Consider the following 18,427-nt stretch of genomic DNA (forward strand, 5'->3'; position numbering starts at 1 on the left):
TATATGTGTGTTTGTATTTAAGTATATATACACACAAATATATATCTCTTGAATGATAATCGTCATTCATCATGGACAGAGATAGTATGATGAGATAATACAGAGATGGGAAACAGAACATTTAAATTAAAATTTCTCTTTATCCTTACTAGCAGGCTGTCTTTGGAAAATTGGTTAATATCCTTGAATCCATTTTGCTTTCTTTTCTGTAAAATGGGGATAATGAAGCCAAATTTGTAGGGAGGGTTAGAGATAATGCATATAATGTGGTCAGCAGTATCATTTCATGTTGTTCAATTTGTACAGTTTACACACATCAGAACATTGAGGCCAGTGAGCTCTTTGTTTATGTCTCAGTATAGTATTTCTAATACGCTAACGTGATTTAAATCCAAAAAATATGATACTGCTGATCACTTGGGTACATAATTACCAAAAGTGGAATTATTATGTTAGCATACATGAAGTGATCCTTGGGAATCAAATAACTAGTAGTGATTTAATGTCCATTAATCTTTATTCTACTTGGCTAATTGTGATCTGTATTTTTATCAACAAAAGATAAAAACATGGACTTTGCAATTGGAGAGACTTGGTTAAAGCCCTGAATTAGCCTCTTAGTAGCTATATGAATAGTCTATTTACATCTACACATTTGTGTAAGAAAAATATAATTATAATAAAATTTTACCAGGAACGTTATTGTGAGGATTAAAGGAAATTGCACATTTAAAAAGCTTATTACAGTGTTTGATACAGAAAAATCAATAAATATTAGCTACTATATTATTATAGTCATTACCATTGTTACTACTTATGTAGTGGCACTTTTTATCTCTCTTCAGAAACCAGACTTAATCTTTGCACAATTTCAGAAGTGTAAAAGTTATGGTAACAGGATAGACAGCAATGCTTTTGGAGAAAAATATATGACAGTGACCCATTGGTATTAAGATGGGGAGACAATATATGGAATCATTTATTTTAAGGGTCATCATATTTTGATTAGTTATGATCCTTTTAAAGTCTAAGCCACCCATTAATTTAAAGCTTTATTTTTGTTCTTATGCTGCCAAACATTAATTCTAGACACTGACATTGTTAAGGTAATTCACTGAAAAAATTGATTAGTACTATAATAGAGCAATAACGAAAGCAGTGATTGTAAGAAAAGAAAAGGAAGGGCTAATTCATGCACCTGGATAACATACTTGTGAAACTAATTTATTTTACTGGCTAAGTCATAAAGTGTAATGTAAAAAAATTATGAAGATAACTCAATAAATAGATGCACAAAGATTTATTGAAGGAAAGCATGAAATCTCATGATAGATTAACATTCTCGACATTAATGAAGTTTGATATTATCATTAAAAAAGACAGTTACAGATTCCACTATCCATTTATCTATTGTATATCTGTCTCCTCATCTACCATCTATCCATCTGTCTTTTATCATCTATCCACTTTACTGTCAGAGAACATAGTGATTGCCCTCTGGTCCTAAGTCATTATGAAAGTTATATATTCTTATTTGACACAATATAGATAATGAAATAATTGATCAATATAAGCATATTTGAATATGAAAAAAATGATAATTTTAACATGATAATAGTATGTTAAAAATTTTAAGAAGACCTGACGATAAAACATGCAGTTCTGATTTCATTTCCATATTTTGATTATCATTATAATAGAACTTTAAAAAAGAATATACTCAAAAATACTTTCTTAAGTAATTAAAACATACTGTCATATTCTATTATCTTATTTGCAAAAGGATATACTTCTACTATATCCCTCCCCTGATACTTATTGATTGGGGTTGAATGAGACATCTCTTGATTTTGAGTCTTAATCTGCTTCTTTCCAAGGCTCTTTCAGAATGTCCCCTTGGAGACTATTCTGTATCTCCTAATTCTGGATTAAGGCCACTTACTAAATAAAGTGCAGGGAGAGCTATGGTGACTTCAGCTTCAGGATCTTCTGAATACTGTCTAAAATAATGTCCATCCCTAAAGCCTTGAACTTATCCTTTCTTTGCTTGCTGTACTGGATTTGAGTGCAGTCTATTTGGATGAATGACTTTGAGGATAGTTTCCAAAAGATCTTGTTCCACAGTACAGGTTTTCTAAACCAACCTTCCTTCCTTCCTTCCTTCCTTCCTTCCCTCCTTCCCTCCTTCCTTCCTTCCTCCCTTCCTCCCTTCCTCCCTTCCTCCCTTCCTCTCCTTTCCTTTTTTTTCCTTCCTTCCTTCCTTCCTTCTTCCTTCCTTCCTTCTCTCTCTTTTTTTTCTTTCTTTCATGCAATTTTGGATGTTTTATGTCATCTTCAGTCTTTTCTATTTGTTATTCCCATTCTTCTTTATTTTCCTGAGATAATTATTAACCTATACACCAACTGATAGCGACCCAGGAGTCTTGGGTTATATGTTCATAGAACTATCTTAAATTTTTCTGTGAATATCTTTCTCTTCTGTCTAGGCTGTGAAAAGTCTTAAATTTTTACAGACACACCTCTGAGATATTGTGGGTTTGGTTACATACCACCACAATGAAGCAGAAATTGCAATAAAGCAAGTCAAAATAATTTTTTGGTTTCTCAGTGCATATAAAAGTTTACACTATACTGTAGTCTATTAAGTGTGTAATAGTATTATGTCCAAGAGAATGTCCATACCTTAATTTAAAAATATTTTATTGCTAAAAAATGCTAACCACCATCTGGTTAAAAAAAAAAGAAGTGGAAGGTCTTGCCTCAATGTTGCTGGCCGCCTGCTAATCAGGGTGGTGGTTGAAGTGACTGGCAATTCCTTAAAATAAGACAACAGTGAAGTTTGTCACACTGATTGACTCTTCCTGTCATGAATGATTTCTCTGCAGCATGTGATGCTGTTTGATAGTAGAACTTCACAAAACTTTCAAAATTGGTTTCTCAAACCCTGCTGCTACTTTATCAACCAGGTTTATGCAATATTCTAAATCCCTTGTCATTTTAACAGTCTTCACCAGCAGTACATTTCATCTCAAGAAACCACTTTTTTTTTTTTCCTAATCCTTAAGAAGCAATTCCTTATCCATTCAAGTTTTATTATGAGGTTGCTGTAATCCAGTCACATCTTCAGGCTCCTCTTCTGATTGTAGTTCATCTTGCTATTTCTACCATATCTGCCATTTCTTCCTCCACTGAATTCTTGAGCCCCTCAAAGTCATCCATGAGGGTTGAAATCACCTTCTTCTATACTCTTATCCATGTTGATGTTTTCACCTCATCCCATGAGTCATGAATGCTCTTAATAGCATTCATGGTGAATCCTTTCCAGAAGGTTTTCAGTTTCTTTGCCCAGTCAGTCATATTTGGAATGTTTTTTTGTCCAGGCAGTCATATTTTGAAAGGAATATTTTTTTCTGAGCATTAGTTCTCAAGGGTGGACTTAAAATATTCAGTAAGCCATGTTGTAAACATGTGCTGTCATGTTTATTGTTCCATTTGTCGAGTACAGGCAGAGTAGATTTAGCATAATTATTAAGGGCCCTAGGATTTTGAGAATGGTAAATGAGCATTGGTTTTACCTTAGGTCACCAGTTGCATTAGCCCCAAACAGGAGAGTCCCCTGTCATTTGGAGCTTTGAAGCCAGACATTGACTTCTCTCTACCTACAAAGGTCCTAAATGGCATCTTCTTCCAGTAGAAGGTTGTTTCATGTACATTAAAATGTTTTTGTTTATGGCAGCCAGCTTCATTAATGATCTTAGCTAAACCTTCTGGATAACTTGCTGCAGCTTCTATGTCAACACTTGCTGGTTCGCCTTGCACTTTTCTATTATGGAGATAGCTTCTTCCCTTGAATCTCATGAACCAACCTCTGATAGCTTCCAACTTTTCTTCCACAGCTTCCTCACCTCTCTGTCTTTATAGAATTGAAGAGAATTAGGTCCTTGCTCTGGGTCAGGCCTTGGGTTAAGGGAATATTGTGTCTGATTTCATCTTCCATCCAGACCGCTAAAGCTTTCTCTTTAACCACAATAAAACTGTTTTGCTTTCTTATCATTCATCTGTTCACTAGAGTAGAACTTTTCCATTGCATTCACAGCTTGGCTGACTATTTGGCACAAGATGCCTAGCTTTTAACCTATCTTGGCTTTCACCATGTCTTTCTTACTAAGCTTAATCATTTGTAGCTTTTGATTTAAAGTGAGAGACACACAACTTCCTTTCACTTGAATATTTAGAGGCCAGTGTAGGGTTATTAGTTGACCTAATTTCAATATGGTTATATCTCAAGGAGTAGGGAGCCCAAGGAGAGGAAGAGAGATGGGGAAACAGCCAGTCATTGGAACAGCCAGAGCACACACACATTTATTGACTAAGTTCACTTCTTATATGGGCATATTTTGTGGTACCCCAAAATGATTATAATAATAACATCAAAGATCACTGATCACAGATTATCATAACAAATATAGTAATATTGAAAAAGTTAAAAGTATTGTGAGAATTACCAAAATGTGACACAGACACACTAGGTGAGCAAATGCTGTTGAAAAATGGTACCTGTAGACTTGCTTGACCCAGGGTTGCCGCAAACCTTCAATTTGTAAAAATCACTGTATCTGTGAAGCACAATAAAATGAGATATGCCTGTACTCTTAGTTTATACTGAGACCAGGGCTTAGCATTTAAGTCCCTTAAAACAAGGGACTTGACCTATTCTCAAGGAGCTTTAACTTTAAGAAGCAATTTAGCTTGGAGGGTTTTCTTCTGGCTGGAGGAAAAGGGCAGTAAGTTAGGAAAAATAGCAACAAAAGATAATAATGGAACATAGGAAGAAGGAAGAATAGGATAAAGGCAGTCAGGTTCAAGTTATGTTTTGAAGGATCTAAAAGAGTTTAAAAATTTTCACTTTAGCCAGGGAATCCTTTAAGCAGGTGATTTTGGAATCTGAGTTTCTTCTGGATACTTCCTCAATCCAGAAAAGCAAAACACAAACAAATAAAACCCCAGACAATTGAATATTTGGGATTTTGCTCTCTTTTGTTTTAAGGCCTCTTTTATATAAGCAATTTTATTTATATTGCAAATTCCCCAAATTCACCTATATTATTGCCTTAGCTCTGGCTGCACACTACCACAGATTGGGTAGTTTAAACAACAGAAATTTATTTTCTCCCTGTTCTGGAGGCTAGAATTCCAAGATCAAGTTGCTAGTATTGTCAGTTGTTAGTGAGAACTCTTGTCCTGACATGTTAGACAACTGTGTTCTTTGAGAGAGGAAGAAAGGAAGAAAGAGCAGGGAGAGAGTGGGGAGAAGGACAGGGAGAGGTAGTGAGAGAGAGAGAGAGAGAGAGAGAGGCCTGGTGTCTCTTCTTATTGGGCACTAATCACATCTATAGGGGCACTAATCCCACACTCATGACCTCATCTGAACTTAATTACCTCTCAAAGGTTCCATCTCCAAATGCAATCACATTGGGGGTTAGAGCTTCAATATATGAATTGCGGAGGGGGGCACAATTATTCAGTCCAAAGCAATGACCTATGTCAAAATCTTTCCATTTAGAAAGATGGCACTCAAATTAGACTTATTGTGAGAATGCATTTAAGAGATTTGTGAGGATATGGCAACAGTTGGTCTAGGTACTTTTTTGTACCTTGGATCTATATTCTCAAACATAGTAACTGGCTGTGTCTAACAGCAGAAATAAGAAATCTTTCATCTTTGATGGGTGAGTGTTTGGAGATTAGACCTATCTGGAACTAAGCTGTCATGGAGAAAAGAAGCCAAGCCAAGGAAAGTTCTCATATGTTTCTGATAAATGCCATAGCCAAGTCTGTCCTATTCAGCTATTGATTAAACAAGAAATTTTATTTGTGAGTTCTTTGAGCTGGCTCAAATGTCAGTCCTGTTGAACTTATGTTTGTCCTCTGCTTTATGTATTAACCTTTATATACTCAAAAAAGAAAAAGATGAGAGCAGTCAGGAAGACCAGCAATATTTTTAGTAACAAGACAGATTTCCACCAAGTATAAATTTTTAAATCTGATCAGATAATCAAAAGATCCCTAAAAGCCAGGATCAATCTCTGACAAAATTTAGTACTACGGTCAGAGAGAGCATTCTTCATGCTTTAATAATGTCTAGCTGCCATTTGTTCTTTTTCAGCATGACAAAGAAAGGGGAAGATAAGTGAGGGTGAAGCTAAAGTGTAGCCATTTCAAACATTGACCCTGGGCTACCTCTATAAGAATTTTACAAAGCTGGCATTTTTTTTCTCATAGCTATTTTAGGTTTTTGCCAACTTATCAAAAAAGTCACATCTATCAAATTCCTTCAACATCTTTATCATCCATTATTTAATAAGGACACTGATTTTTGCTTCTGTTTGCTAATATTTGTACTCCCCATAGTAAATGACAAAGTAGCCCTTACTGCGATGTCATGGTCTATGATAGCAGATTGGGTCAGTATTATTAATGGCACTTTCTGATACTGATGTATTCATGCTTTATTTTATGCTGTAAACACAAATGTAGCTTTGATAATCTAAGAAAGAAATATATATAGGGATATAAATTTGAATATTAAAAACTTATATTTAAACATACTATTTGAAAAATACTCTATCAAAAGGATGAAAAATTATTCATGCATCTGTACAAATTATTTCTCACATCAAAAGATTTGACTATTAACCAGTCATACGCAAGAGCTTCTCAAAGAGCGATACTTTCTCTGGGCAGAGATGAGCAGCCTTCCAGAAATGGTGTCCCAATGAATATCTAAAGGAAAGTTTGTGAGAGCAGTGGTTATCTCAAGATCCTGTGGGCTGGCAATCTTTGTTTCACCCTGGAATCTGCTTGTATCTTATTTAGATGTACATAATTTATGGACATTTCAGTGATGTAAAATGTAGGCCTGACTTCCATTCATCTAGGAAGGCTATTGGGGCTTGAGGCCAATGTTGTAACAAAGAAAGTGATGCTTCAGAACTAAGAGATTTGGTAGTAAACTAGGAAAAGTTAGATCCTTTCACGTAATTAATCCTTTAGGGAGAGACCCAGAGGAAATTAAGAGAAGTTTCATATTGCTGTTGTTGTTTCCTTCCTCTTCCCTATTAAAATGCCTGGTGCTTTTACGGGAATATTGGGCCATTACAGTAACTTGTCATATTTGGTTGAAAGCACAGAATGTTGCTATATATCCTGACTTATTTGATTATGTGTTTCTAGAGCCTTTTTGTTTTATTCATTGGACTAGCAGTATCCAGTTGATCCTTGAACAACACAGAGGTTACGGCCCCTGAAATTGAAAATCTGAGTATAACTTTTAAATCCCCCAAAACTTAACTACTAATAGCATACACTTGACCGGAAGCCTTACCGATAAACAGTCAATTAACACATATTTTGTATGTTATATGTGTTGTACACTGTATTTTTACAAGAAAGTAAGACAGAGAAAGTAAAATGTTATTATGAAAATCATAAGGAAAATACATTTCCAGTACTATACTGTATTTATTGGAAAAAATCTGCATATAAGTGGACCTGTACAGTTCAAACTTGTGTTATTCAAGGGTCAACTGTATATTATTCAAGATTTGTTCCCTGTGGAAATTTAACATTTGTTTATGAATTGAGAACCTTGGTCCTACGGGTGAAATACCAACAACTTCACTTGATATTCATGGCTTTGTGTAACTTGGCCCCTATGCAATTTTTTACTTAGGCCCTTTTCACCAGCTCAATAGGTTGTAGCTATGCTAATTTCTTCAAAGGCTGTCCTTATTTTGGCTTCTATATATATTTTTTAAAGATTTTTATTTATTTATTTGAGAGAGAGAATGAGAGAGAGAGAGAGCATGAGAGGGAGGAGGGTCAGAGGGAGAAGCAGACTCCCCGCTGAGCAGGGAGCCCGATGCGGGACTCGATCCAGGGACTCGATCCAGGGACTCCAGGATCATGACCTGAGCCGAAGGCAGTCGCTTAACCAACTGAGCCACCCAGGCGCCCCATTGGCTTTATATTTTTACTGAATTTGGACTACCTACCTCCTTTTCATCTAACTAAATCATACACAAATTAGTTGATAATGTCACTTTCTCTGTTAAGTGGAAATTTAGATATAGAATAAACAGATTCCTATAATTAAATACTTCATATGAAGAAGAATAGAAGAAAGCAAAGGAAATACATTTTTTTTTCCCCTTGGCAATTCAGAATCTGTCCTAATGATAGCAATCGGTGAGCAGCCTAAAACCATTAACTGCAATATATTGGAGTTCTTTGTGTTATTTAAATCATCCATTGAAATTATATACCTTACACATTTGTGATTTGTAATTCATATGTAAAATTCTGAAGAGTGGGTTTTTTTAAGGAGGTAATTGAATAATGTATTTAACTTCTTAAAAGTGAGGATGAACATTATGTAGATTATATTGCTCCTCATACTTTTGCAAAGTGAAGCCCATTAAATAACCGTCAGTACTACAGAACTAAAGACTAATCAAATATGTCTCATAACCTGGGAGAGAGTCTTCATATATCTAATGTAATTTTTCAACAAAGGTTAATAATTCATATGATACTTGTTCTTTTATTCTGGTCAGCCAAAAAGGTATTGCAAAAGAGCAGAGAAAAGGGAGGAGGAAAGGGGAAGGGGAGAGGAGGAGGAGGGCCTGGAGAAGGAGGAAGAAGGGTGTGAATGAGGAGAGAGGGAGATTTATTTGTTATATGATAACATTGACTATATTATGCTTGAAGTAAAAAGAGATATATAAGGAAAAGATAGAAAGATATAGCTATTAGACAAAGAGCCTGTTTATTCAATAACTAGTTGATATTATGTGTGTAATAGTTGATGATATTTAACCTAGTTCAAAAATCAAGGACCAAAAGATGTGAAAGAATTTAATGAGATATTTCTGGAAAAGGAATGGAAGGGAAAGGCAAAGTGAAGGTGAAAGGAAGGGGAAAAAAAGAAAAGAAAAGACAAGACAAGAAAAAGAAGTTACTGAGAATATTTCCTCTTACTAGAACCTAACTAGTCCAACCACTACATTTCTGACAGTGTTGAAATCAAATAGCAATAATCCCCTGAAGGGACAGGGATTTTATCTGTTTTGTTCTCTATTACATCTTCAGAGCCTAGAATATGGCTGGATCAAGTATGGACATAAGAAGTTTTTTTTTAAATAAATTGTATTGTTGATTTAGGTAAATTGCGTGGGATAAATATATAAAGTGACTAGTTATTCAATAACTGTTTTACTTTGTATTAGATTATAATTCCATGCAGATTAAAAACTAAAACTTGCATCATTGCCTTGATTCATATTGTATTGTATGTAATAATCATTAGTATTAAAAACAAGCAAACACGTAACTGACAAAGTTCCCAAGGTAAAGCATCTTTGATTGGGCTGATAAAGAAGAAATGTGAGGTTATCATAAAAGCTGACACACATGTAAATTAGTTTTTTTTTTGATCTAATAAATGGCAACACATATAGGAAAATTATACTCAACATAGTTTTATTTATATATAATTAATGGAATATTTCCTGTGCCACGTTTTAAAATATTTCTTTTAAAAGATGATAATGTTAATTTATTAGTGGTATTATTCTTGCTTCATTGACAAATCTAAGTAGAATATATTACTCTAAACCCCCCCCCAAAAAAAATCTTAAAGGGAGGAGAAAGAATGTGCTTGATACAGTAGAATATAAAGAATTTGCAAAGCATTTTTTTTCTCTAGGTGAATTGAATACATATGTATATATGTATGTATGTGTGTATATATATATGTATATATGTGTGTGTGTGTATACATAGTGGCTTAGAATGGCAAAAGTCATTCATCTTGCAAGATTTTTTGTGGGTCAGAAGTTGAGACAGGGTGTAGCAAGAGAGTTTTCTTTTGCTCTGTGATGTTTAAGACCTTTGCTAGAATACAAAATCCTTTCACTCACGTCAAGTGGTTGTTAATGGCTGGCAACTAAGGGACTTGATGGGCTTGTCAGCCTGGGTATCTCTGTAGACTTGGCTTCCTCCCAACATGGTGGCTGGATTCCAGCAGCAAGTGTCCCGAGAGAGCCAGACAGAAGGCATAGTGCCTTCTAGGACCTAGCCTTAAATTACACAGCATCACTTCCACCACATTCTTTTAGGCAAGGCAGTCTCGAACACTGCTGTCTCATAAAAAGTATGTATTGTGTTCTTGTATTTCTAAAATGTTTGAAGATGTATTTATTGCCTTACTAATGAAGTAGTATGGTAGAGACTCGTGTTGGCTAACTAATGATTTTCACTTTATTTCCATTAATTTATAGTGTAATTTCCTTTCAAACCCTAGCAATAATGTAACATTTGTGTCAGAAATACCTGAAGTTTTTGTGACCTAAGTAGGAATTTGTAAGGTATTTTATCAGGGATATTAAGTGAATGTCATTTTAAAATATAGATTTCCCCATTTCCCCTGACATCCATATTCTTTTTTAAAATGTTTTAGGGCAACAAAACAGTTATGATTTTTCCTTAAAAAGAGAAATGTTTAAACACCACTAACTTTGGAGGTTTTTTTTAAACTCAAAATTCCCTTTAATCTGTATCATCAGGTTTATTTTAATGGCAAATACAATGTTTTCTCCTTTAGTTATATTCATATCATTCTTCAAAATTAATTTATGCATTCATGGCATGGTAAAATATGAAAATAATATCCAACAACTTATATACTAGCTAAATTATTATACAGAGTAGTTAACATCATGATCATGACCATTGTGGTATGTTTCTGATTTCTGTTTTAGTATATATACTAAATATTTAGTATATGTCAGAAAAATACATAATATTGAAGAATATTTTTTGCTTTGTCAGAATATAATGATCACATAAATATCCATTATCTATCGATTTTCAGAACTTGTTTCTCTTCTCAGAGACTTTATTGCTAAGGTTTCCTTTATTTTTTTTCCTTTCTACCTCAGAATGAAGGATAGCCAAGGCATACTTATTGTTTTGAAAAATCTGTACTTCCCTTTTATTATTCCATTCACTTTTTTTTAGACCTTAGCAGATTTTTAAAAAAAATGTATTGAAAAATAATTGACATACAATATTATATTAGTTTCAGGCATGTAACATAATGTAACATAATGATTCAGCAATTCTATACAGTATTCAGTGCTCACCACACATTATCCATACAACATCCTTCACCATATAACTTTATCACAATATTATTAACCATATTCCCTCTGATATGCTTTTCATCTCCATGACTTATTTATCTTATAACTGGAAGTTTGTATCTCTTAATCCTCTTTATCTATTTTGCGCCATCCTCCACCCACCTCCCCTCTGGCAACCATCAGTTTGTCTGATGTCTCTGTATTTATGAATCTGTTTTGCTTTTTGTTTGTTCTTTTGTTTTTGTTTGTTTGGTTATATGTTTTGTTTTTTAGATTCCAGATATAAGTGAGATCATATGGTATTTATCTTTCTCTATCTGACTTATACTACCTCTAGGTCCATCTATGTTGTCCCACATGCAAAAATCTCATTTTTTTATGACTGAGTAATATGCCAATATACCTGTGTGTGTGTGTGTGTGTGTGTATTTCACATCTTTTTTTATCCATGTATCTAGAGTTGATTCCATATCTTGGCTCTCATAAATAATGCTGCAGGGGCAGTTGGGTGGCTCATTCAGTTAAGCGTCTGACTCTTGATTTTGGCTCAGGTCATGATCTCAGGATCATGAGATCCAGTCCCAAATCCGGGCTCCCTGCTCAGCTGGGAGTCTGCCTGGGATTCTTTCTCTCCCTCTTTCCCTGTCCATCCCCCTATTTGTGTGCTCTGTCTCTAAAATAAATAAATAAATCTTTAAAAAAATAAATAATGCTGCAATAGGTGTGTGTATATCTTTTTGAATTATTGCTTTTGCTTTCTTTGGATAAATACCCAGTAGTAGAATTATTGGATCATATAGTATTTCAATTTTGACTTTTTTTTTAGGAATCTCCATACTGTTTTCCACAGTGGTTGCACCAATTTGTTTCCACCAATGGTGCAGGAGGGTTCCCTTTTCTCCACATTCTCACCAACAGTTGTTATTTCTTGTCTTTTTGATAGTAGCCATTCTGACTGGTGTGAGGTGATATCCCTGATGATTAGTGATGTTGAACATCTCTTCATGTGTCTGTTGGCTATCTGGTATGTCTTTAGAAAAGTGTCTGTTTACATCTTCTGCCCATTTTTTAATTGTGTGTTTTTTTTTTTTTTTTTTTTTTTGGTATTGAGTTGTATAAATTCTTTATGTATTTTGGATACTAATCCCTTATTGGAAATATCATTTGCAAATATCTTCTCCATTCACTTGTTTTGAAGTTATAATTTCTCTATTACTTATTGGCCTAACTTGCATTTTTACACTAATTCTTGTATTTTGTGATAGATGAAATATAAAGATATTAAAACTTGAGTGTAATTTAATTTCAGCTAAATATAAGAGCTCTGTCATTTATATGAAGCTCCTAACCATGTATCTTTAGATCAGTGTATTATCACTTCCATTATGTAATAATTAATGAGGCTTATTTTTTATTGACTTACTGACCATTGTTTTTTTAACTTCAGTATCTTTGAGAGCAATGCCACTTGTTCCAGCCTGTATATAATAAAAACTAAGTATTGATACTAATATTACCTTGAGTAAACGAATGCTCCTTATTTTTGAAAAAAAATTTCTTGTTCACCTACAGCCCTTTTCCTGCTCACTTCTCTCTTTTCCTTTTTAAAGATAACTCTATTTTCCCTCATAGAGATTTAGATAAATGCTTTCACTTAATCTGTAAGAAGCTTACTGCTCTAACACTTGAGAAATATTTCTAAAGGAAGAAATTGAAGCTTTACCAAAAACTTGGGAGGAGGGGGCTATTTCTTTCTTGCCCACAGTAGAATCCTACCATTAAGCATACTTCTTGGAACATAGCAGTTAGTTCGCTAAATATTTGTTGAGTATGTGAGTGGTATCCCAGAGGAATGAAACAATATCATTCTTAGTCTCTTTCTTCACTAGCATCATTTAAGGCAGCAGTGGAAATTTAAACTGTAATAGAGTTTCTTTCTCCCAACTATGATGGTTTTGTGTGATGTAGACTCAAAGTTCATGCCAAGAATAAGTAGACAAAACTAAACTTAGAAAAAAAAAAGAAGAAACAAAAATCTATTTGATGGCACTGGAGAGACAAAGAAGAAACTAGCCCCTGGCCTTTGACACATACTAGACACTAATGTTTGCCTCTTGAGTGCCACATGATTGCTTTAAATTCAGCTCTGCTTTTAGCGATCATCTGTTTTATATCTCAGACTTCAGCAAATATTTTTAGGGGAAAGATGGAGAACCTTAAGATCTTTTCTTAAGGATCTTTCACTTTGAGATCATAGTCCCACACTTCAGCCCCACATGATTTGCATGACCTTAATTGTATTTTTGCCTTCTCTTTCATCAATGTGGCTACCATATTTAGTATTTGCCTCTTTATGTATTGGGGAGGGGGTTAATTTATTGTTCACCTCTTAGTTCTTTAAATGAGTACTTAGATCAACAATTATTGACCTTTCATTTATAATCAATTCATATATCACTTACATCACTAGCAGTTTTAATTTGTTTGCTACATTTTCATTTCCACTGTCAAATTCCTTCCTTAGAGTATCTATTTTTGTAAAATGTCACATAAGTTTATCACTGGGAGACCAGGAAGCAATGTGCCTACATACTTTGAGGTCTGTGCTTAATCTGAGTAGTCCACGCATGGTGACCTGTCACTGATAGACTTTGAAAGAAGGAATTTGTCTATGTCACTAATCATGATCCACGTTTCTTATTTGTGTAGTGATTTGTGGATTGAAGGGCTACTAGAGAAGTTTGTAATTTATACAGTCACACATAGTAGATGTACCATGTGAACTGAAATGTGAATCATATTTTTGGGAGTTCCTTGTATTATTAAACTAAACCATATAACTAAAATTTGTGCTTATCAGAATCATGTAAAACAAGAATTTACAGTTATTTTATTAGTTATCGGTAAAATATAAATTAAAGCCACAATGTGATACCACCATACACTTACAGGAATAGCTGTGGTAGGCTAAGCTGACACACGAATCTAACCCTTGTATAATTTCTTCCCCTGGAAAGATGGGACATCACTACTGTAATTAAGTTATGTTCTATGGCAGAAGGGACTTTGTAGATGTAGTTAAGATTACTAACCAGTTGGCCCTGAGCTAATCAAAAAGGAGATATTCTAGGGGCGCCTGGGTGGCTCAGCTGTTAAGCGTCTGCCTTCGGCTCAGGTCATGATCCCAGGTTCCTGGGATCGAGCCCCACATCGGGCTCCCTGCTCTGCGGGGGGCCTGCTTCTCCCTCTCCCACTCCCCCTGCTTGTGTTCCTGCTCTCACTATCTCTCTCTCTGTCAAATAAATAAATAAAGTCTTTAAAAAAAAAGGAGATCCTCTATATGGGCCGAACCTAATCTCATGAGCCCTTTAAAAGCAGAGAATTCCCCCCCCCCACAGTTGTTAGCAGCATAAGAAATCAGAGTATGAGAGAAATTTGAAGCATGAGAGTGTTTCAATGTGAAGGATGTTCTTCATTGCTTGATAGACAGGCCACTGGCCACTGACCTGGAGGAGCTTCTAGTAGCTCAGAGTGGTCACTGGCCAATAGCCAGCAAGGAAAAGGAGACCTGATTCCTACTGCTCCAAGAAGCTAAATTTTGCTAACAACCTTAGTGAGCTCAAAAGAGGGTTCTTCCCCCAGAGACTCTAGATAAGAGTGTGGCCTAGCTGCGAACCTGACATTGCCCTAGTGGGACCTTAATCAGAGAACTCAACTGAGCCCACTAGACTTCTTACCTACAGAACTATGAGATAATAATTTGGGTGCTGTTTATCCTGCTACGTTTGTGTTAATTTGTCATGCAGCCATAAAAAATTCATATAATATTAAAATTTTTAAAACTGGCCAAACTAAGTGTTGATACAGACGTGGAACAACTGAAGCTCTTCTTCTGTCTTGGGGAATGCAAATTAGTGCAATCAGTTCAGAAAACTGTTTAGCAATAGCTACTAAAGCTGAAGGTGAAACATATGGACATATCCTAAGAACAGTTCCTAGGTATTTTTCAATACAAATTTATTTGTGCACCAAAAGAAAAAAAAGTACATGTATGTTTACAGACATTTCTTTTTTTTTTTAAAGATTTTATTTATTTATTTGAGAGAGAATGAGAGAGAGAGAGAGCATGAGAGGGGGGAGGGTCATAGGGAGAAGCAGACTCCCTGCTGGGCAGGGAGCCCGATGTGGGACTTGATCCTGGGACTCCAGGATCATGACCTAAGCCGAAGGCAGTCGCTTAACCAACTGAGCCACCCAGGCGCCCTGTTTACAGACATTTCAAAATAGCCTCAGACTAGAGCTGTCTAAGTGTCCATCACCAATAACATGTATAAATGTGTTGTGGTCTATTCCTGCAATGGACTGCATCACCAATAACATGTATAAATGTGTTGTGGTCTGTTCCTTCAATGGACTGCTACACAGCTCTGAGAATGGACAGAGTGCTGTGGCACATGAATGAGTCTTACAAATGTGTGTTGAATGAAATAAGCCACATATAAAATAGTGCACACACATAAGAGCATGATTTCCTTTATACAAAGGTCAGAAATAGACCAACCCAATCTATGGTTGTTTAAGTAATAATAATGATTAAGTTTGGAGGCTACAACAGTGATTGGGAAGGGGTACCACAGAGAATTTTAGGGTGCTGGTAATGTTTATTGATCATAATGCTGATTAAACAGGTGTGTTCATTTTACAAAGATTCATTTAGCTATATATCATTTATGCACTTCTTATTCTTCAGTGCAGAGCTTTTTTAAATGAAGGACTATAAAGTATTGGCAACACCTTTTCCACTGTGTGACTTAAAAAAGAAAAATTGCCTAGGGTCATTCAGCAAGCAAGTGGAAAGACAGAGTGGAAAATGATAATTAAGGGTAATTTAATGATAATTAATGTTTTAGTTAAATTATCTCTTTTGTTTGAAAATAAAGGAAGGGAAAAATGGAAAGTGAGAATAGTCAATAAATAATTTTGACATTTACAATTAATTTTTTTAATAAAGCAGTTTGTCGGGAGGATTCTTACCACTCCGTAGTCTCATGTGCTGCTGTGGTTCTACCAACGATAGAAATGAAGAAAAGAGAAGAACTAAAATTTCCTGAACCTTCCAAACAGTAAGTTATTTTTTTGATTTTTCAGAACTCTGTAAAACTAATTAGATAACTGATCAGAATTAGATTGCTCAGAAATTATGATTTATAATGAATGTGTGAATACTAGTATATTGAAAGGACAGAAGTAATTTTGTACAGTATTTTAAATATCAATCTGTCCTTTACTATCTCAACGAATAACTTCTGCATCTTCTACCTTCATGTGTTTGAACTATATACCATTCAAGTTTCATTCTGTTACCTTACCTTAGGGACATGCAGCACTTTATTTCTTTAACACTGTGATTATGGGTGCACTGTTCTTGGATGGCTTATTTTATAGTCATAGGCTTTAGTTGTCTAAAATGGGATCAGTTTTTAATATAAACTTATTAGCTTAAAGTTGGCTTGCATTTTATAAGGAATGAAAGTTGCTATTTGTAACTTTTTTATTTGTAACTATTTTAAATAAATTACTCTAAATTAAGACTTTACAGTATTTAATATTTTTATATTTTTGCTATTTAAACAGATCATTTCACTTAAATTTAGATTTGATCTTATATTGAATAAATAATAGATTTTTTTCTTACAAGGAAATTAATGGTAACAAGTGTAAACTACATGAACCTGAAATATCAAATGAATTAGGATATTTCTAAGTGTGCATTATATAAATGCAAAGGGAAAGTTTACTGATATTTTCCAGTGAACTAGTGCCATTCCCACTTTAAGGTCTCAGAATGGAGACTAAGTGATGTATGGTGTTGCCAGTGATTGCTGGCTGACCACCATCTGAGCTGGGTGGTAGTTACCTTGAAGGACCTTCTGTTTTTCCCCATTGGTTTACACTGTATCATACTTGTTTGTTTCCGATGTAATTCTACTGGATAAGCTCCCAAGGACAGAGTTTCCTGGAACATGATAGTGCCTGATACTCTTTGTGAAATCAATTAGAAAATCCCTTAATGTTATATTCAATAATGTTGAATTCAAGTGGAGCAATGTATATATTTGATAGCATGAAGATAGTAAGTATTAATATTCTCATTATAGAGAAAAGAGATACTAACCAATTCAGAAAGTAATGATTGTAATTCAGTTTTAATACAGTTTAAAAGTGAAAACAATTTAGCTGCTCTTAATAAAGTCTAATTTTTAGGTTCCAATTTTTTTGTCTAATAGGAAAATTACATCTCATAAATGCCAATTGAATTATATTAGAAAACTCAAATGCATTTTCTACAATACATGTATGAGTTTACATAAGTTATCTATATATTTATAAATAGGATCTTAAATTCTTTTAATTATCTTTTAGTGATTCTGCTTAAAACTGGGAACAGTGTTATTTGCTTGCACAAAATACCTTTTTTCAGTCCGTAGTTCATAAATACTCATTCTTCTTTATTCTGAGATGTATATTAAAGCAGACTATTAACTGACTGGCCTTTTTTTTTTTTTTTTTTTTTTCTGTTACCCTACATATACTCTGATACTCCTCTGTATTCTCTGAATTCTATGAATCTACTTTCTTATTAAACATTCTCCCTTAACATCATTCATTCATTCATTCATTCATTCATGGAAGTTTTGTTGTTTTTGTTTTTCTGAGTCAGAGACACCTTGGTTAAAATCCTAATTCTGATATATATATATATATATATATATATATATATATATATATATATATATATATATATATATGGGAATTGGGGACCCTTTACTTAAGCTCTCTGTGCTTTCCTTTCTTCATCTGTTAATTGGAGTGATATCACCATCCTTTTACAGTCATTATATTAAGTGAAGTGATATTAGTAAAGGACCTGAAATCTAAAAATCCATAGAAGTATTAGTTATGTTGTATCTTCCATAACTTCAACTATCAACATTCCCAATGACTTACAGATATATATTCTTCTTCTGAAGGCTTTTCTGAATGCAAGTCTAATATTTAAAGTTGCTGACCTGACTTGTCTAACTAGATATCCTACCAGAATCTTATGCTAGGTATGCCTAAAACCAAATTAATGACTCCTGTAGCCCCCTTAAACATTAATTTTTTCTGACTTCTATATTTATGTAAAGCTACCATTGTTTTTCTTTTCTTAAAGTCTCAAT

At 34.3% G+C, this 18,427-nt stretch overlaps 1 protein-coding gene across 12 annotated transcripts in view; it reads left to right on the top strand.

Annotated features, from left to right (window-relative positions):
• Window positions 1-18,427, top strand: part of CCSER1 (coiled-coil serine rich protein 1) — a 1,348,832-nt gene that overhangs the window by 274,250 nt on the left and 1,056,155 nt on the right. For 11 of the 12 annotated variants that reach the window (XM_064584812.1, XM_064584807.1, XM_064584806.1 and 8 more), the window contains one exon: window positions 16,216-16,327. In XM_064584812.1, coding sequence (XP_064440882.1) covers window positions 16,216-16,327 — 112 coding nt within the window. The remainder of the gene's footprint in view (window positions 1-16,215; window positions 16,328-18,427) is intronic. The other variant, XM_064584811.1, reaches the window with a different exon arrangement.

The sequence above is a fragment of the Mirounga angustirostris genome, unplaced genomic scaffold (assembly GCF_029215605.1).
Source record: "Mirounga angustirostris isolate CCGP_5_RB_7025 unplaced genomic scaffold, mMirAng1.0.hap1 SCAF_2, whole genome shotgun sequence".
NCBI lineage: Eukaryota > Metazoa > Chordata > Mammalia > Carnivora > Phocidae > Mirounga > Mirounga angustirostris.